The sequence below is a fragment of the Aptenodytes forsteri genome, unplaced genomic scaffold, assembly GCF_000699145.1.
Source record: "Aptenodytes forsteri isolate BGI_AS27 unplaced genomic scaffold, ASM69914v1 Scaffold76, whole genome shotgun sequence".
NCBI lineage: Eukaryota > Metazoa > Chordata > Aves > Sphenisciformes > Spheniscidae > Aptenodytes > Aptenodytes forsteri.
This window is the reverse complement of record NW_008794444.1, coordinates 448,631-469,377: the sequence shown is the minus strand read 5'-3', so window position 1 is coordinate 469,377 and position 20,747 is coordinate 448,631. Positions and strand designations below refer to the sequence as shown.

General features: G+C 48.0%; 1 protein-coding gene across 1 annotated transcript in view; it reads right to left on the bottom strand.

The window, feature by feature from the left end:
* The window catches only part of CUNH14orf37 (chromosome unknown C14orf37 homolog), a 72,806-nt gene extending 52,813 nt beyond the window's left edge, over positions 1 to 19,993 (bottom strand). The window contains exons 1-4 of the mRNA XM_009289827.2: positions 19,935 to 19,993; positions 13,469 to 14,859; positions 11,265 to 11,477; positions 9,558 to 9,776 (exon numbers count right to left, since the gene is read on the bottom strand). Coding sequence (XP_009288102.2) covers positions 9,558 to 9,776; positions 11,265 to 11,477; positions 13,469 to 14,859; positions 19,935 to 19,993 — 1,882 coding nt within the window. The remainder of the gene's footprint in view (positions 1 to 9,557; positions 9,777 to 11,264; positions 11,478 to 13,468; positions 14,860 to 19,934) is intronic.
* Positions 19,994 to 20,747: the final 754 nt, after the last annotated feature.

The following is a 20,747-nucleotide window of genomic DNA, read 5'->3' as shown; positions in this document are numbered from 1 at the left end:
AAAACTCATGGGTTGAGATAAAAACAGTTTAACAGGACAGAAAAGGAAAGGAAAATAATAATAATGATAAAAGAATATACAAAATAAGTGATGCACAGTGCAATTGCTCACCACCCACCAACTGATGCCCAGCCAGTTCCCAAAGCAGCGGTCACCACCCCCAAGCCAACTCCCCCCAGTTTATATACTGAGCATGACATCCCATGGTATGGAATAGCCCTTTGGCCAGTTCAGGTCAGCTGTCCTGGCTGTGCCCCCTCCCGGCTTCTCGCTGGCAGGGCATGAGAAGCTGAAAAGTCCTTGCCTAGTGTAAGCACTGCTCAGCAACAACTAAAACATCGGTGTGTTATCAGCATTATTCTCGCCCTAAATCCAAAACACAGCACTGTACCAGCTACTAGGAAGGAAATTAACTCTATCCCAGCCGAAACCAGGACACGCCCCCACTATAACTCTTCTGTGGTATGAAATCAGGAATGATGTGAAATCAGTCCCACCCTCTCCCAGGGATGCTGCACCAGGGTGAGAATAACACCCATTTCACAGATGGGCCATCCATCTAAGGAGGTAATTTCTTTCCCTTCTGCGTGTACTAGAGCTACTTGCAGGGAAAAAGGGCAGCAGGGGCAGACTGAAGCGTCTGGTCCACCATGCACCTCATAGCTTATCTTCTTCCACTTCACACCCATATGGCAGCACTGGGCCTTGGTCACCCATGTGTGCATACAATATAGGAAGCAGAGGAGTGTAAATAATGACAGGATTAGGGATGGGGGTCTATGACTACCTTTTCTTACCAGAACAGGAGGAAGAGGCACTAAGAAGTCTCTACCAAATGCTTTCTTTCGGTGAGGTTCATTTTCTGCATTGCTTTTGTGATCACAGCTGACTGTCAAGGCAGGAAGGCCTTTCTGGGACAACTCTTATTATTAATCTGTTGCTTTCACGTGATCAGTAATAATGTCACCATCTGATGTCTCCAAAGTGCTGCCAAGAACAATCACTTGTGACAGCTTGGAAGGGGACGGCTGGTAGGAAAGTAGATGGGCTCTCATGTGCAGACAGCTTTCGGGGCAGAGTACTGTACCGCGGTGGGTTGAGATACCCAAGCAAGCTATACAAAAATCAGGGTAAAAACCCCCATACTGATGAGTTCAGCTAAGCCCAGCCATGTTCACTGCAAAGCTATCTGGGGTATTTGCAGACTGTGTTGCATGAACATAGTCTTAAATGCTTTGCCCTGGAAGGGGAGCAAAATCAAGCATGGCCTCTCACGGGAAGTATCAGCACCTGGCCTATTGCACAGAGCCAAGGAAAAGGACTACTGAGAACGCATCCGTTGGGTGGGATCCTACCACACAAAGCAAGATAACCTAACCCTATCCATATAAGTTTCAAGAGAAATTACACGTCCAAAGCTTTTCTGTAACAGAGGAAAATCCTTGTCACATCTAGGAGGGGGAACATATCCCTAGCAGCAGAGCTGAGCTGATGTTTGAGCTGCAGAAAGTCTTCAGCCTCGGCTTGCCAAAGCCCAAGTGCAGCAGAAGCCGCTTCCCAGCGGAGGGCTCTTCAAAGTTGCAAAGACAGTGCAAGGAGAGATTTGGATTCTGGTCCTAACCTACTTCCCCCCAAATCCGAGGGGATTCACACTTGCTTTTTCACAGTCCTGGCTCGTCGCTCATCACAAGGGATCTGAGGCACTGAAGAGCTTTTGGGAAAAAAAAAAAAAAAGGCAAAAGATATTCCAGCAGGGACCACGGGTCTGCTTCTGTATTAAGATGAGAAACAATCATTGCTAAGAGCTGCACTTCCAGCAGCATTCACCACAAAATTGCTTTCACACTGAGCCAGGCTAGAGAGTAGATTTAGCAACACAAGGCTATTTTAAAAGGAAAAAAAAACAGAATGCTGCAGAATACACAGCATGGACTATAACAAGTTTGCTGCCTAGTTTGCTGCAGAACAGCTCTTCTAACCTGAGGTATGCAGTTGTTGAACTAACCAGTGCAAAAATCAAGACAAGAAAGAGTTGATTTATCAAGTGAGGGCATTCAAATCAGTCCAGATTTAAAAACCATGACCTCTAAGTGGACAGGGCAGAACAAGACAGATGAAGGCAGATACAGAGATACTCAGCAAAATGCTTTCACATGAAAGGAACTGTGGGCATGGTACTTTTTTTCCAATCAGAAAAAAATAAGTCCCAGCAGAGATGTTAATTCCATTTTCTCTTGCAAAAATCTGTTTGATGGTGTCTCTTCAGAAGTATCCAATTCAACCACACTGCCTAGGAAAGGAACAACCAGCAGCCCAAGAGTTAAGAAAACATTTGATTTAAGCTTCATTTTCTAGACAAACTCAGCATGGATCCATCACAGATGACGTAGATTAGGCAGGGGATCTGTTATGGGCAACGGTCTCCAGGGTACCGAGGTTTTAGCTCAAGTCCTGTCAGGTGCCAGAAGGGAGGATGACTGCAAGCCCACTCAGCTCACTTCTAGTCAGAGCTCATGCTTCTTTCTAAGTTCCTGATCACCCTTCTGCAGCCTTCACTGTCCTTTGTCAAGGGCAGTGCTTCTCCCCAGGGTATTTTCATGAAGAGGTTCAGAATGATACTGCTGGCCTGTCCTCGCACCCACGTGGCCTGAAGCGTTGATGTCAGCCAGGAGGAAACAAACCACGAGATCCCCCCCCCTGTTTAAAGACAGCTTGTTATTTAAAAAAAAGGAAAAAAGCCTATGACTCTTCCCAGAAGATGAGGTAAAAAGCCCGTGCTCCAGTCACTGCATCCTGTGTCAGACCAACAAGAGGGACAGCATCCCACCTGCACAGGGCAGGAAGCAGAAGTGAAAGAGCTAAACCAATTTGCAGGGTGGTTTGTCCTGGTCCCGATGCTCAAAGCTCCCCAGAGAAGCCCCGTGAGCAACACTACCCCCCACACGGACCCCAGCCATCAGCAGCTCCAGACAAAAAAGCTCCTTGCAGAGCCTACAGAAGAAACTGCCACATACCTGCTCATCTGAATCCACCTCCCTAGAGCCGCGAGGGTGAACTGCTTAATCCCCAGATGAAAACAAACAAAAACTCATTAAAAACTTTCACCTGCACAGTCCAATTACCTTTCAATAGCAACTGTAGGGGGCTTCTGCTGTTTTTGTTTAGGCTTGAAGATAAGCATGGGAAAGCTACAACATTAAAGTAATATTTAAGTGAACTCTAATATTTTGGACAAATGAGAAGTCAATACAGTTAAAAATTCAAGCACAGCCTGGCCAGAACAGCAACCAGAGTGGGTCAGGCTAAGAAATATCATCTAACCTGCTGGAGGCAGAACAGTGCCAGAATATCACAAAGAAAAAAGGTTACTCAGCCGTTTTGTTCCCCTCCCAAAAACCAAGAGTAAAACAGTTGTGCAGCTCACCTCCGCCCAGAGAGCAGCTGGGCAGGCACACGCCACTTCCCCAACATCTGGGAAAGACAATGCAATGGTGCTTCAAACCATTCCTAGGGATTCTTGCAGGAGTTGCTGTTGCAGACCATGAAGCACAGCAAGTACGGTATTTGAGATAAAGCCCTCTCATTTGGCATACTCAGCCCCATGAAAGTTTGTGTGGTTTTAGTTTCGTCAGAGCTGCCAGCGCATCCGTAGCAGAGCGGGGTGGCCGGATCACGTTCCGCCTCCCTTCGCAGGGAAGCGCTGACAAGTCTGAGCTCAGCACACTGGCTGCATGCAGTAGGTTTCCTCGCTTCTCTTCTTAGAGAGCCTTTAATTATCCTAACACCCTCTTAGCTGTTCACCTACAAGCTCCCAAAGCATTAAGGGCTTGATCACCCTCCACACCCCTCCCTCCTCAACTCTTAGATTGATTTCATGAAACAAAACAAGTCACCACCAGATTTAGCAGCAGAGAGGTTGTCTTTGGTCAAACACTTTCAGGAAAAGAAAGAAAAAAGCTTGGTTTTGTAGCAGAAAACTGTAAAAAAAAAAAAGTGTGACAAAGTTTTGCAAAGGAGGAGAATTGGGGATGAACTACTATCTACTGTGAAGAACATGGAGGTCAACCTGCACCAGAGGGACAGCAGTTTCCATTTCAGTGGCAGCAATAAACTGGAAGCAAGACAAAAGTGTGTACCAAGAACATTTAATAATTCATTTTGCATGCACTTTGTTTTAAATCTTCTGCTCCTTGCCAATTTAGCCGATATCTAGAGAGCTGGTGAGGAATTATAGTATCAGGCTAGTTAACCATGCTGGGCTAAGTGCCTGTCTTATTTATACCCCTGCAACCTCATTTAAATTTTTAATGGGGTTACAGAGATTTAATGAGGCAGGTCTTAATCCATACAGTCAGGGTCCAAATAGCATTCCCAGTCAGAGCCTTGATTTCCAGCAAAAATACTCTTCACATCCAAAAAAAGAAGGCTCCTTGTACCGTGACACAGCTCAGAGGAAAAATGCAAGGAGAGTTTGAAGGGTTTTCTATAAAATTATGTAAAAGGCTACAGGTTCTGAAGTATTTTTTGAAAAAAGGCAACCACTGCCTTCACTTCTGAGGTATGACACGCAGCTTAGGTGACTGTACAAGAAGAACAAGAAGCAGGGGAAATAAGAGAATGGAGAAGAGGGGTAGAAGAGCTCTTCTCACTGAAATTAGTTAAGCTACAGTTTCCTTGGAAGGGTAAACTTGAGTACACAGGTCAGCAAAGAGCAATAGGAACTGTTTAAACCCAAACAGGTATTAAAATATCACAAATACGTTAAGGTCAGAAAGTCTAAATCTTCATACTGGCACTGTTCTGGAACAGCCTTTAACACAGTAGCTGGAGCAAGTGCAGTGGAGCCCACAGCCAAGGTTCAGAGGGGAGGTGGCCCATGACTGCAAGACACTGGATTTGCAGATCCCCAAGGACAGTGCCAGCTGTGTTTCAGCATCATGGAGGGGATTCTCCACAGCCAAATGCTGCATTAGGTGGGGACACACCAGCTAACCAGGCAGAGTACTGGAAGCAGCAGTGTGCTGTCCTAGGCAGCAGACATCTGACACTGCCTTTCCAACCCCTGGATTACTCCTCCACCCTAGTGACCAGGGTCCTGCCAGCTGCCTGTTGAGAGCCAGCCTGATTAATCACGAACACTTCACATTCAAGAGCTACGTGGTTAAGATCTCCTCCCTCTACAGCAGCTGAGTTTAAGTTGCCCATTTTCACAGAGCTATTGATTGTTCCCAACACATACAACAGAGCATCTTCTGCTTTTATAAAGCTCTAAGCACCCTCCACATCCAGCAGCCCACATGAAAGCTGAACTGTGTAAGCAGCTCACCCCCAGCAACAACAGCTTGAAGCAAGGCTAGATAACTGAACAGGAACCAGCCTTGGGGCTTACACACTGTTGCAGAGCAGTTTTGGATTTGGGGGGGGGGTAAGGGGTACACATAAAATAGGACAGGCACATCAGAAACACCAATGCATAACACTTCTTAGTTCTCTTCAAAACACCTATGGAAGAGTAGTGAGAGCCAGATTATTTGTTCCTCCCTCCATCTCAAAAACCACCACAAGTAAACAGTCTAAATCCCAAATTAATGCTGAAATGGACCAAGCTGGAGCTTACCGAGTTGCAGGGAGCAGGTAGCATTGAGCTTAAACTGTTTTCCTGATGAGCTTGGATGCAGTAAGGGCAGTATGTGGGGGGTCTAATAGCTGAAGGGCTTCTATGGACTTGTGGGTTGAAACACAGGTACCTCAAGAAGCAGCTGTTACTGCTGCATCTGGGCAGCCTTGGAAGGTAACATGGCGACATCTGCCCTACACATCAGAAGAGGTTAATCTTAGCATGGTTTGATGAATGCTGAGACATCTTCCCATTCTCTATCCCATGTGCCTTGCTCCACAATCACCATCTCCAGCCATTTCAGCTGAGTTTTTGCTGTCCAGGCAGGGTGGTGGCAGACAAGAAAACCAAACCTTGAGTCTGCATTGACAGACACAGACCCACCCTCACCAACAGCCACAGGCAACGGTGCTATAAGCTGTTCACCCTGAACTGGCCTGCGACCCAGGCTGTGACGGGTGAGGCATCACTCGTGGCAGCACACTAGTTCTGTACTAACTGCTGGTTCAGGATTAGCATGTAAGGATGACGTGACCTTCAAGGTCCTCATAGGAAGTGCACTAACCCACCTTCTGCTTAGCCTCAGTGCATCCCTGGATCACATCCCGTATGGAACAGCGACAGGAGCTGCTTGAGGAACAGCCAAAAGGAGCCAACTACTGTTGTGCTCTGTCCACCAGGTTCCAACTAAACACTGCAAGGATCTTGCAGAAGCGGGAACGTGGCAGGCTACCTGCCACTTTGGAAAGTTATATCTGCCAAACGCTGCCACGCTTAAGTACAGCCATCTCTGCCAACACCTACCAATGGCAGATGCTACAGCAAAGGAATCTAGTCCAAAAGGAATGCTGTTTCTTTCAAAAGAGCCACTTTTCAAAAAGCATTGTTTCTGCAAGCCGCTGCCACGCTTAAGTACAGCCATCTCTGCCAACACCTACCAATGGCAGATGCTACAGCAAAGGAATCTAGTCCAAAAGGAATGCTGTTTCTTTCAAAAGAGCCACTTTTCAAAAAGCATTGGGAGGTTTACACAGTGGTCCTATTAGGCAAGTTGAACTAGATTATATCCCTTTGGACTGTAGAAGCCCTACAGAGAAGGCTGCAGCATTTAGCTTGCTAGAGAGACATACAAATTCTGGGCACAGGAACAAAATATATAATTAAGTCTCCCGGACAAGTAAGCCTCATCCTCTGCTGTGTCCCATCCCCATATCCTATAATCCCTTTATAGGATTTCTCTGGCTAGGAAGGGCAAGTAGAACCAGTCTCACCACAGAGTCAAGGTAGGAGGATATTCTTTACCCAGCTAGCGTCTCCAGAGTCCACTAGAGAGGAGGATAAGCTCATCTAGAGACATATTCAAAGCACCTCATGTTTGTCTGTGCAATTTGATTTTGAAAATGGTTTTGCATCCAAGCCAGGTAGGTGAATATACTGATGCAATTAACTGCAGGCAGTTTGGCACAGATGGTCCCCAAGAAACAGAGCTAGCTGAACAACAAGGGTTTATATTTAATGATGAGCCAGGCAAGTCAGCAAGCCCCACTGATGGCAGTGGAGACCAGCTGAGCTCACACAGCTCCTTGCACTTCTTCCACCAGTGAGCAAGGCACAGCCTCCCTGCAAAGGGCCAGGATCCCTCATTAGGGACTCCAGCATATGCCTGCAACAGCAGCGATGTCTGACCTTGCATCCCCCAAGAGCTTGAGCACCCTGGGCTGGAGCTCAATGTAGCTTTATAGGAAAGCACTCCCAAACATCTTGTATCTGGCACCATCTAGATATTCTCAGAGTAAGCACTAGGAACTGTAGTTTTGGGGGAACAGAAACCAAGCTTCCAAATGCCACTCCACCAGGAGGATGTGGTACCCCCTAATTGCCATTACACAGAGAAAAAGATACTAGAAAGCAGAGTTGCAGCTCAAACACTTTCTTTGTGCTTAACGGGGGCAGTAGCATCCCCAGGCAGAAAGCCTATCCCCAAGTGGCATTTGTCCCATTTTACAAGATGTGGATCGGTGGTCCCTAACACCAGGAAAAAAGTCTGGCTCACTGCACTAAGGTCTAGGTTGATCAGAAGAGATTTAGACCACAAAAGCTGTGCCGGTTGTCAAAACCACACAGCACACCAGAGAGCACCATGTCCCTCGGATGACAGGCACCTGCAGAGCCATACTCCAGAGCCAAGAAACCCACAGCCTTCTAGTTGAGTCGTCATCATTTAGGAAAGCTGGTCCTAGCTACAGCCCACATTTGCCCTTAGAGGAGCTCAGAGCATATTCAAGAGCAGAGAAAACAGGCCTGTGGTTGCATAAAAGAGCTCAGTAGGGACCCAAGAAAGTTGCAGCAGTCCTATGTCAGAGCAGAAAGATTTTTTTTTTAAATGCCTACACAGAAAGTCTCATTAAATAGGGAGAGACCAGTGCTCAGTTGAAACAGAAAACCCTCTTATCTTCCTGTGCAGAAAACCAGGCTTCTAAAGGAGACCCCAGAGGACTCAGAAACAGTTCAGCCTCCTGAATCATACTGCTCTTGCTAAGCAGAGACCTTATTTCCCAGCCTGAAAGATGAGGTTTCCCCACACATGCCCTTCTTCCCCTGCTGCCACTCTCCCATCATCAGCACCACATCCTTGCGTTGCCAGGTACATGCAAGATTCATCCTAGCAAGGTGTGAGGGCTGTAGCTGGAGGCCCAGAGAGCTCATGGCAGGCTTCAAAGCAAGCAGCAAACCAGACAGAGGGCAGGAGCTGCAGCACCTCACACATGCAGTGGGGAGGGCTCCCAGCTTCTGCTGCCCTCTAAACTTAACAGGAGTGAGAGTTATCACTTCGTGCAGAGAAAAGATGCTGATTAGCTGTTGTCTATGGCACCCCACCTCTAATCAGAAGAAAAATACCATCTGGCATGCCACCCCTGGAGGGCTGCCAACCTTTGCAGTAAAATATGAAGACAAGAGAAGGTCAAGATAAAGGAAGGGGAGCAAAACAGGCAGAAAGATTAATCCCTGCCAGGTGGTATCAGTCCAGACACTGGAGTGCAAAACTAGATGGATGAGCAAGCAGAGAAGAGTTTGAGTAGAAGAAAGAGCAAGAAGCAGAAGTGAAACAGTTCTCTGCAGGAAAGTTATGGATGAGCTGAAGAGATATCAGATCTGAGCTGCAGACCAACTCCAGAGTAGGATCCGCTTCACCTAAACCTCTCTTGATGGGTGTTTGCCCAGGCAGAATTTACATCACTAGGTTTCAGCTGTCTGAAGCTAGTTGGGGAGCAGAGACTCCAAGACTGGTAGTGGGCAAAAGCAGTTTAAGAGAAGGGAGCCCAGGGGGTGAGGCAAGGCTGGAGGAGCCAGTGATGAGAGAACAGCTTAGCAGGCAGCATTGAGTTGGAAGACTATCTCAAAGGGGATGCATCCTTTGCCTCTCCCAGCAGAGTCACATAGGGAGTGTAAATAGGGCATCACTTGTCCTGGCAAGGGTGGACACAGGTGGACACCGTGGTAGCCATCTCATGCTGAACATCCCGCCTCACCATGTGGTGAGGATTTCCGCAGTAGGGTAGAAAAGGCTCTCCAGCTGTCTGAACATGTTCCCATGAGTGTTACCTGGTACAGAGGCTCTGCAATCAATGCACACACCAGCAGTTACAAGTGCACAGAGCCAGACTCTACTGCAACAGCAATACCACCACTGCTCCCTCTCCAAGGGAAAACCCCATCACTCCCACCACAGCCACCTGAATTTCAAGCATCCTCCATGACACTGTTCACTGCTTGTTTCTGTACCTCCTGGAAGGGGACAGGTTGGCCAACAACTTTATTAGCAACAATAACATATGCACATAGCTGCATGCCAAACAGACAAATTGGGGAGTTCAGTGTCAAGGCAAGTGTGGCACTCCGCATGAAACTGCCCGCCTCTTAGCCTTGGGATCAGTGGTACCTTCTGACTCCAGGCGGTCCAGCCCATAGGTCACAGCTGTACTGATCTTCCTCACAGATGGAAGAGCTGTCCTCCTGACAGAAGATGCCATTGATGCCGGAGTTACCAGGACCATGGTTCTGCTGGATGGCTCCTCTGTCTGTTCAGACTGGGTAGAAGACAACCCGCCAGGAGCTGGCACAGCCTTCTCACTGGTGACCAGGACCACATCTGCGAGATCTACAGAAGACAAAGAGCAGCAGTTTGGCACAAAAATATTTAAGACCCCACCATTTAAGAACAAACTCCTTAATGAAAACTTAACTCAGAGTGGAAGGACCCCACCATTTAAGAACAAACTCCTTAATGAAAACTTCTTCCACTCTGAGTTAAGTTATTAAACTCTTGCTTCTTTCAAGATGTGAAAGTGACTCTGCTGTAATGAAAGCTTCTCCTCCATCACAGGAGGTTCCCCTTAATGAGAACTCAGCTAGGTTTTACTTCCATTACTTTGAGGACTGCTAGTCACCACCCCGTACCAAGATCATTTAAGAACAAACTCCTTAATGAAAACTTCTTCCACTCTGAGTTAAGTTATTAAACTCTTGCTTCTTTCAAGATGTGAAAGTGACTCTGCTGTAATGAAAGCTTCTCCTCCATCACAGGAGGTTCCCCTTAATGAGAACTCAGCTAGGTTTTACTTCCATTACTTTGAGGACTGCTAGTCACCACCCCGTACCAAGATCAGAGCACTGAGAGACTGGCTGAGATCTGAACCAAGTGCCAGATCTAATTGTTTATTGCAAAGATAAAAATTAGTTGAATTTATAATTAAATCCCAGAAGCAAATTAGTGGAAATTGCCAGAAGAGCCTTCTCTCCCCTACAAAGGGACCTTGATTTAAGAGATACAATGCAAATTTTTTTTTTATGCCCTGCAATATAAGAATTACCAGAAAAGCTGCCCAGCAGCAGTTTCATTACAGTGGTACCTAGTACTACAGAAATACACTCAACCTCAAAGTCAGCTTTGTGCTAAGGGAACCCTTGCTACACTCCTGTCAAGACGACAGGCTCCTACATGTACCTGCCAAGGTGACATTGAGCCAGTAGGCAGCAGCTGGATGAACACGACTGCTTAAAGCATTTCTGTATGAGCTACACCAACCCAAGAAGCAAGAACTCACCATTCCTCAATGGAAGTGAGTATCAATGCACACTTCCACACCCAAGGGACTGCCAGAGGGTCACACACACCACACAATCCCCCCCACCTTACACTGCTCCCACGCGACCCCAATGAAACTTTTTTGGTCCTTCGCACTGAGCATCAGCAATCTGTGACTGCCTTTGTCTCCAGTAGTAAGAGCTCTCCCTCCATAAACAGGAACTAGCTTAGATGTCTAAGGCTAAAAGTCAACTTGCTAGCAAGGATGGATGTGGGGGTTTTGTTTGTTTTGGGGTGGTTTGTTTTTTTAAATCTCTACTCCACTGTTATTTGGGGCAAAAAACATATGCTGGCATATTTCGTCACGATGGTTCTAGTAGCACGGGCAGAAAGCAGTGGCAGCCCAGGGCTAGAGGCAGCCTGCAGAAGGCTAGAAAAAAAGTCACTTAGAATATGGATGCTGCGTGTTGAGACTTCAGTGTCCAAGCACTGATATTGTTTCAGATGTACTATCTCATCTTGTGTGGAAGTGAACCCACAGTCCTTGAAGGAGAACCCTACCTTCTACATCTGGAGCGTTGGCCACAGAGGAAGTACCAGTTGCCTCCAGCATGTGGGTGGCACTGGGAGCCGTCGGCATCTGGGTGTCCTCCCCACTGTTTTCCTGCAGAAGGTTTACAGCTCCTGTTCCCTGGGTAGCACCAGGCACCAGCATCACAACCGATAAAGCAACATCAGCCTCCTGGGCAACTGTTGTCACCTCCTGAGTAACACCTACAGCAAGGACATGCGTCAGTACCAACTCACAGGACAGCTGACAACAACAGAGCAGACGTTTGAAGTAATGCAACTCCACGCATTAGCATTTCCAGAGCCACAGTGCGAGCAGCAGGTCTGGCCAAGTATCATCAGGGCAGTGCGGCATAAAGACAGACGTGAGAATGTGCATAACAGCAATGAAAGCAGCAGGATCAGTCCTTGTTTTCTTAATTGTCCCTTAGGAAAGAGTGGGCCCACAGGAGAGCAACACCATTGGAGCACAGCACTGCAGGCCTGTGGTGTGAAATACCATTCAAAGCAAGCGATGCTGCCAGAGCAGTGCTTTTAGTGACCAGCTCTCATGGCTACGAGACTTCAGCTTTGTAGAAGACTGTTTTTGTTGCACAAGTCTTATTGATAGTGTTGTTTCCCCAACATCTGGGAAACAGTAGAGAGGGAACCTGCTGACAAGTCAAGTACTTATAAATTAATCTAGAAATTAATCAGTCAGGTTTTAGCACCAACATGCAATTAGCTTTCCTTCTTTTACAGCAAAAGCTAGATCTTTTGGATGCAGTGAGGGGAAGTCATCCTTTTGCCCCTGCAGCCTAAGGGAGAAGATTAAAGATGCCCAGCAATTAAAACAAAGTCCTAAACCCCAGCTCATGTTCCTCATTGGGCAGTGACAAGTTCCTAGGCTAAAACCCGACTAGAACTTTCCCCCCACATTTCTACCAGGTTTTTTTAACTACTGAGTGGAAACATTGTCAGCAGGCTGGAGGTGCCATCTCTGCAGGTAAGTACAGTACAGGGTGACACCGTCAGCCTGTGGCAGGCTGTCCAGGGGGAAGATTTCTGCCTGCTGGTAACAGAGCTGGCACAAACACTGGACAGTCAGAGCCCGGCCACAGCTTCGCTCTAGGCTGGGGGGACAACACCAGGAGCTTTTGTTACAAAGGACAACACAGAGCTCTGGACAGATCTTTTGATCTGAGCATCCTTGTAAAGTCACAGATGTCAGTTACTTACAGGCTACCGGGACAGATCACCTATTCCTGGATTTAGGAAGCATTTACAGCCATCCATTGTCTCTGCATCTTCTGCACTGACTGCAAGTGTCCATAGCTAGCAGCTGAGAGCCAGGTGATTCCAGATGCTAATTAATTTAATCCCCCAGGAATTATTCCCCCCTCCATTTTGCACTAGCTCACTCTGAAGCTCTGCAAGGACCACCTTTGGGTCCTTGCACTTGCCATATCAAAGGGACATTTGGGGAGCGTTATCCTCCTTGAAATAAAGTGTTTAACCAGTGGGTCAGAGGCTGGGCTCCCTCCATAGTCACAGGAGAGGCATACCAGAGGGTTATTCAAAGCTGATTTACCTATCTCTGCTCAAGGCAAGCTGCCTACAACCAGACTACAGCTGTCCCCCTCAACCGCTATGCGAGCACCAAAACTGAAGGCCCTGCTTTGGTTAATACACCACACACGCAGAGTGCTAACAAAGCAAGGTTTTTTAACTGGCACCAAGTCTCTGCTGATGAGACTCCAACTCTCTACAGACACCTCCATGCTCAAGTACACCCTTCAACCCCAGGCTCAGCTGCCACAGCCTTTCCAGTCTCAGCTTTCCTGTTTGCTGCCACAGCCACCCTCTCCCAGCTTGAGGAGCAGAAGAGGCAGCTCAATACAGTTGCTTCACATAACAGTCAGGACAGGATACCGCCCAACAGATTGTGCCTACCTCTACACAGGGACATCATGTATAGGAACAGCCAAGGCTAGGCAGTACTTTATAGATGTGAATTACCTGTTTAGGCTGTTACCCCCCCACAGAGGTCCACAGCCTTTCCTGGGGGGGGGGGCAAGAGGTGTCCTACCTCTATTGCAGGTATCAAGATCACACCTTTCTCCACTTTATCTCCCTGAAAGGAAGCACAGATTCCCAAGAGCATCCCTCCTAAACCTACACTTACAGGCAAGCGTCTGTAACAGGCAAGTTTTTACCTTTCCATGAGCTTTCCAGAGTAGAAGAGAGGTCAGACTGTGTACCTGTCACCACAGCAGCCTCCAGCTGTGATGGCAGGATGCTTTTCTCCTCCTCTGCTGTGACTGCATTTATGTTTTCCAGAGAGTTGAGATCAGCCATGTCTACGCCCGTCAGGTTCACAGTGTGGACAGCATCACTGCTGCCTGTGGAAGCTGCCGGCAACTCCTCCCCTTGCACCAGCGCTGTGCAGTTGGTCTCCTTGGCAAGCTCAGGAGTTGGTGGAGAGGACGCTGGGGATGGCGGCACTCTTGTTGCATCCTCTTCCTCCCTCACACCTCCCCATGGGGTCTGGGATGGTTCTGTTGCCCCCAGGTCCTCTGTCACCTCCTCATGAGACATGCTTCCCCCTTGACTTATGTCCCCCAGTTTCGTGTCATCCCAGTCAGGTGGCACAGTGTCCATTGGGTGGATGCTGACAGTGCCAGCTGTAGCAGGCAGCTCTCCTCGCCTGACACCCGTCCCTGCTTCCAGGTGGAGGGAGGCCTCAGTCACCACAAGGGGACGTTTTGCAGCCACAGATGCTCGCACAGCCAGGGACTTCAGAGGGCTCCCTGTGCGGGCTCTTGGCATTCCCACATCGGAGGTCACGCCATGAGCCTGGGGAGTCGGGATGACAGGGTGGTCGCTTGCTATTTTCCAACTGGGAGAGCTGGGGTACAGTGTGGACTGGGGCACAACTGAGGGGTGTGAGTTGCTCTCTGCCGCCTCCTCCTCCTCCACAGCTGTCCCAGAAAGGGCATTTGCTGAGAGGCCAGCAGAGTTGTACTCTACTTCAACACCACCCTCTGTGGTGGTCTCGCTAATGGGGCCACCAACAGACTCCTCCTGGACAGCAGGGCTCAGCGTGGTCACAGCTGTGGTCAGCATGGCCTTGAATGAATCATTCTCATCCAGCTCTGACTTTGTGGGACCCAGCTCCTCCTCATCTGTGGCAGCCACTGCCACAGCAGAGGTGTGAGCACCCAGGCCCTGGCTGCCTGGGATAACATGGCTCGGGCTTACAGGCAGCATTTCTCTTTCTGCAGTGAAAGCTTCATTTAAGGGCATCCCAGATGGCTTTGCTGACACTCCACATGGCTCTTCAGAGACAGTCTGCTCAGAAGGGCCCAGGTTATTTTTCAAGTTCAGCAAGCTTGTCCTTTCATCTTCTACCCCATTCCCTGCCCAGGGGCCATGCTGGACCTTTGTCATGTCCCTCTCCTCCAGTGGCTGAGATGCAAGGCATGGTGGACTGGAGGACAAGAGCAGGATGCTGCAGGTGACCACATAGATGTTAAATCCTATTGATCTACTCATAGCTGAGATGTGCCCAGAAGCCTGCAAGGCTGACAAGTCCAGAGTGAAAGACCTAGAAAGGGAAAAAGGAACCAAGATTACACATACCCATAACCACCTATTGACCCAGGGACTTAAATAACCGGGTGACAAGTTCCAAGCATGCTAGTCTATGGCCAGTTCTGAGCAGATCCCTCCTACACATCCCAAGCAATGGATCCCTCCATCTGTTTTACTGTTCCTAGCCTACCCAATCTGAAGTCTCACGCCAAACAAAACCAAATCTTGATCTGAAGCCCAAGACAGACCTTGCCAAGCTCTCACCCCAGTGGTAGGGTGCTATGCTCTACCCAGCAGGCATCAGACTTGCAGGCATATGATGAGGATCAACCTGTTTGTCCTTTACGAAGTCCAGGACCAAGGCTTGTCAGGGCCAGACTGAAGTCTCAGGCCTGTTATGGCAAGCCCTGTTCGGTGCATTGGCACAGAAGGAAACCAAGGAACTTGCACAGAGAACAAGGTGGGTCTATAGGGCACAACACAGGACCAGAGCCCAAAGAGGAGGCTTTAGGGCTGCATTAGTGTCACGTCCTGTATGAGCTCCTTGACCCCACAGAGAAAGGCTACAGCCCAGACAGCAGCACTGCTGCATTAGCACAGTGTTTATGCTGCACTGCACCATAGAGGCACTTCCAGAAAGTTATGTGTATAATCATTGTGTGCTTCAAGAGTTTCCAAGAGAGCACTGAACCAGTAGCCCAGCAGTGATACAGCCAGCTGACACCCTGCTCTTGGCAGGCTCTGTTGCCTCCAGTAACACAGCACAGGCTGCCGGACAGATGGAGGACCTCGCAGCAGCAGCTGCCTGCTCCCAGCCACCTTCCTCAGGGCAAGTGCCTCTCAGTCCTGGGCTTGCTGCACCATAGTTCAACAGCAGAAGACCGTCCCACCCAAGGCCCCACTCATGACATGTAGGACAGCTGGTCACACAAGTCACACACAGAGCAAACAGCCCTCCATCACACAGCAGATCTGGTAAGGTCCTCTTCCCAGTTCCAGGAGGCAGCTTGTCAGTGGCACAGTCAAGCCCTACTGGAAGAAGCCTCCAACCATCAACAGCTTCACTTGCTTTGGCTGGTATGTTCTCAGTTTCACAAGTGAACTGCTCTTACCTTCGAGCTGCAGGACTAACGAATATTAGTAAGGAAAGAGGTTGGGGTTGTCAGAACCACCCCTCAGCCTTCCAAAGAAGAGCACAGATCACCCTCCGCAGTCTCGCTCATGAGCGCCAGGATGAGTCTCCCAGCTTGCTAGACTCCTCATTTCCCCACCCAAACAGCACGTAGATAAATATTACTTGCATTCGTACACACACAGTGCAGCAGCAAGCCGCCTAGCACAGCTTTGTTAAACAAGAGTGTATCACTCTTCCATGTCTTCTCATGCACCCATGTGATGCTGTGCAAGAGGTAACTGCTGCTGTGGGGAGAGGGATCTCGGTAACACCACATTTGTGCTAGTTCATCTACCTCAAAGGCCCTCTGTGTCCTGCTGCTCATGTACATTTGTCTCCTTTTGGAAAGGGTTATTGTACATGTCCAGTCAGCTAAACACAAGCAAGACATCAGAAAGCTTATGTTATATCTGGTCTGGTCACACACAGCTATGTGTATTTCCATTGTAAAACATCCCTCTTATTCCACACAGGAGAAAGACTTCTCTAGCCAAAGACCCTTACGGTCTGCAGCACTGTCTGTCGCAGAGAAGACAACCTCAGCATTACCAGCTGAGAGACACAGGTCAGAGTCAACTACTGCAGGCTCCATTATCTGGTTGAGCCTTCAGGGCACACCAAGTCACTTTTTCCACTCTCCCTGCAGCCCTGGCCCTCAGCAGTTTGAGCTGCTGGAATAATTCCCTGTCACAGGCCACACACATGCACCAGGTGCTCAGGGACAAACAGAAGTCACAAGAAGCTGTTCACCAGCAACAGCACAGATACCTTCCACTTTATTTTTAGCATCTCCTTTCTCTGGAGGACGGGTGGCCACCCATCTATCTCCTCTACCCTCCCTGCCAAAAAAAATAGTTGAAAACCAACAGTTCAGCTATTCTCTCCTTTCTCTGGAGGACGGGTGGCCACCCATCTATCTCCTCTACCCTCCCTGCCAAAAAAAAATAGTTGAAAACCAACAGTATTCAGCTATTCTTCCAGGCTAATCCTTTATGCACTTGTGTAATTAAAAAGCACTAGGAGTATATTATGAAAGTTAAATTGATAGTGCCCAGTGACACACATCTGCCTTGCCATGCTGATAATATAAATTATGTTCACCTCACACCCCCTTTAGCAAGGGCCAGTTAAGATCAGACATACTGAAACATCAAGAGTTTGTTGTTGGTTTTTTTTTAAAAGAACAGTTTGGATCCAAATACAGTTTCTCTAGAAGTCAGGAGTCTTTTTAGGCTATGTAAGTAGTTTTAGCAGTGGTTAAACCTAAACAGAACTCCAGCTGCACTTGAAAGACAGCCATAGCATTTCTGTTGCAGTCATATGTACAAGTGTATATACATTTGTAGGTTTCTAGCTCTAGTTTCTCAAATAGCCTAAGACATTCAGGAGGTGGTTAGCAGAAGTACCAAGACATTAATCTCTTCCCAACAAGTTTACTCCATCTTTACTAGGATCAGGAGTGTCACTGAATAAGAGGGAAAGCTGCTCCCTAAAAGGCTGGCTTTTAGAAATCCATTAATTAAAACATTAAAAAAGCAGTAAGAGCCTTTCCTCCTTCTGGCTAGTAGATAATCTGAGCAGTCAGTACTAGCCTGCTACAAGAGTTCCTGGGGTACTTTAAGCAGCCTCATACTGTTTCCCCCAGTCTGAAAAGCACTGTTGGCCACGGTCCTACATTTGTAAAGGGTGAAAATAAAGTTGGAGAGTTATTTGCTCAGGAAATCCACAACAGCTAGATCTAAGCTAACCTAGACCTCTACATTCAATGAAGACTGGAGGTAGCAGCATGGAGCTTGCTGCAGGATAATGGCACAAGTTCAGGCTTCAAAGAAGATTAATCAGAGCTTAAGATCTACTTAGCTTTAGGAAGAGGCTGGATTAGACAGTGTATGAACAGCAGTGACCTGGCTATCTTCTTAAGCAGAGTTTGACACCTTGCTGTAGCACTTCCACTCAATGCAAAAGCGATCCAGGTTTTAGCAGGTAGCTGGCTGCAAAGCAGTTTGTTACTCAAGCTGCATTGGGCTATACATTTAATCCTCCCATCTGGCTATTTTTACAGTTAGTCTGCTCTACAGCCTTAGCCAAGCAATAAAAGCAAGCTGGAGCATGCTGCTCTGACCAAGCACCTCTTCTGTAGTAAGCTTAAGCTTTTTCATTACTAGCTTGAAGCTGTAGAGTAACTCAGTATTTCATGCCGCAGGAATTCCTTGTCCCCAGATTTCACCTGGCATTCTCCGAGCTGAAGCCCTGGAGGACAGCTGCCAAGCGCTGGCCAGGCTCTCGGTGGAAAACTAATCCTTGCTTCAAATAGGAAGCGCACACAGAGGGCAAGAGAAAACACCAGCTACTTCCCCTGCACTTAATAACAACAAGTCCCAAGAGATGCAGTTCCCCTAGCTGCAAAGGCAGTGCAACTGCAGACAGCCAAGGAGCTTTACCTTTAGCATGGAAAAAGAAAATAAGTTTTAACACCTGGTAGGCTGGAAAGAAGCACAAAGGACTGCTAGGCTAAAAACAGGTGCCAAAACCAGGCATCTCCAGAAGCTGCCCATCAGAATAAGAACCATCTACTACAGTGGGCAAGTCACCAAGCTGAGGGACAATAAAGGCAAATCGGTCACCAGCTGAAGCGGTCCTGCAGACTCAGTTGGATCTCTCTGAACCAGGCTGCTTCCTTGCTCCGTACAGTTAGCACTAGCGATTAAACCATTAACCCCCTCTGTGAATTTGAGAGACCTGTTTGAAGAGTCAGCTGTCAGGAAGTCTGATGAAAGGAACCCCAGAAGGAACCCCATCCTGTTATGGTCACTCCAACAGGGCAGGCTTGAAGGGGACAAGCACAGAGCAGACCAGGTTTCTGTCATTCAATAGCTGCTCCTTAGGTGGACCAGCACTGCAGACACATGCTGCAAAGGATGCAACTCTCCCCTCTGTCCCAGTTGTATGCAGCTGCTCCCTAGGATGGCTTTTTAGAGTTTCACCTAGCCAGTTTACTTAGAGAAAACTCCCAAGAAAACCCTTTGCTGTTATTTTCTGTCTTTGGCAAGTCCTGGCTGTGTTTTTCCTGAACTGTTGGAACAGCGAGAAAAAAGGCATTGAGCTTTTAACTCACTTCAATTAATAGCCCTGTTCTAACAATCCCTCTCCCACACAGAGAGGATACTTGTACTCCAAAGCTGAAGTGGCTGCATGCATCATATAGCAGAGAGCACAGGAGATTAGCAGGTCAGCTTCAGACAAATCACTGTCTAGCCTTTGCAGAATACAGCTTTTTGCACCTCCAAATACAAGCTTGATTATGCCAGCTTTGACTGGCTGAACAGTCCTGGATGTGCTCGGCTTCGCAATTCATCTACTGATTTGATAAGGGAAATGGACAAAAACGCTGCAAATCTTTTAATGTGAAGATTTAGCCAAAACATACAAGTCAAGCAACTGCCAGCAATCAAATGCTGTGTTACCGGAGTGCTAACGTATGCTATCCAAGCCTTATTTACTCGTGCTGAATACAAAAGCCAGCAGATAATACACTGCAGAGCTCCAACTCCTACTTTTGCAGACAAGCTGAGAAAAATGCCTTCATTTTGTCTTACATTATATCCTTGCCCAGTTCAATCAAGTGGATTGTAGAGCTGATGCTCTTACGGCACATAGTTCAGATAAACAGACCTTAACCGCTTAAGCCACTTCCAACAGCTCACAGCGAAATCCCAACAGTGACAGGACTCCACGCCAGCTACCAACACAGCCCAAGCCGGATGAGCAAAACTGTGTAGACACAACCACGCATCAGAGGGGCACATCTTCCTCTACCTTTGAGGATGGAGCCTTACAAGCAAACAAATGAGATATTAATATTCTATAAGGACAGCCTCCTACCCGTCCTAGTGAGGCATCTTAATACATAATACATCGCCTCCACTTCCAGCATTGGTGTTCCAGCAGTAGTTCTTTGAGAAGAGAGAGACATGACATGTTTTAGGCATTATTCCCCCAACCGCTAAGCGATCACTTGCTTTGTTCAGAACAGCAGACCACCTATGGAAATCCCTCCTCAGATTTGCAAGTAAAAGCCGCATAGTTCTTCACGGCTTCTGACCCGTGCCAGATTCCCAGCACCACAGAAGTCAGAGGTCTACCAAATTCCTGAGGGATTAAAAAGATTGGGGGGGGTGGGGTAAGAATGAGGCCAAAGGGTGTAGCAGTTTTCAAACACCAGAAGGATGGAAATGCTCCTCTCCAGACTCACTGGGAGCAGACCGGTAGCGTTCACATTCCAATCGGCAAGCAACACTCAGAAATTTCAGCGCCTCGCCTAACGCAGACAGCAACACCGCGCAGCAGATCTCCTGGAGGATCATGAGTCTCTGCAGGTGAAGGTTTAAGATCAGATTAAATACACCTTGTCAGGCCCTTTTAGCTTGGGTAGAAGCTGCTTGCTGGCAAGGGAATGGGATTAGGGGTGGCCCAAGGCTTGATTACACCCAGCGCGCCTGCTTGTGGGGTACAGATCCATCCCCCTGCCCTCCTTAGCCATATTTACAGGGGAGCTTAAAGACCCAGAAGTGCACCCTTCCCCTACAGCCGCCCACCACGCCAACGGATCAAGTGCAAACAACCACCCGGGGATTTCTCCAGCCCAGGCCCGCAGCAGGACAGAGGGACGGCGGTGGTCACCGCTCCCCCCCCCCACCCCAACGCCGAGAGAAGAACCCACCCACCCC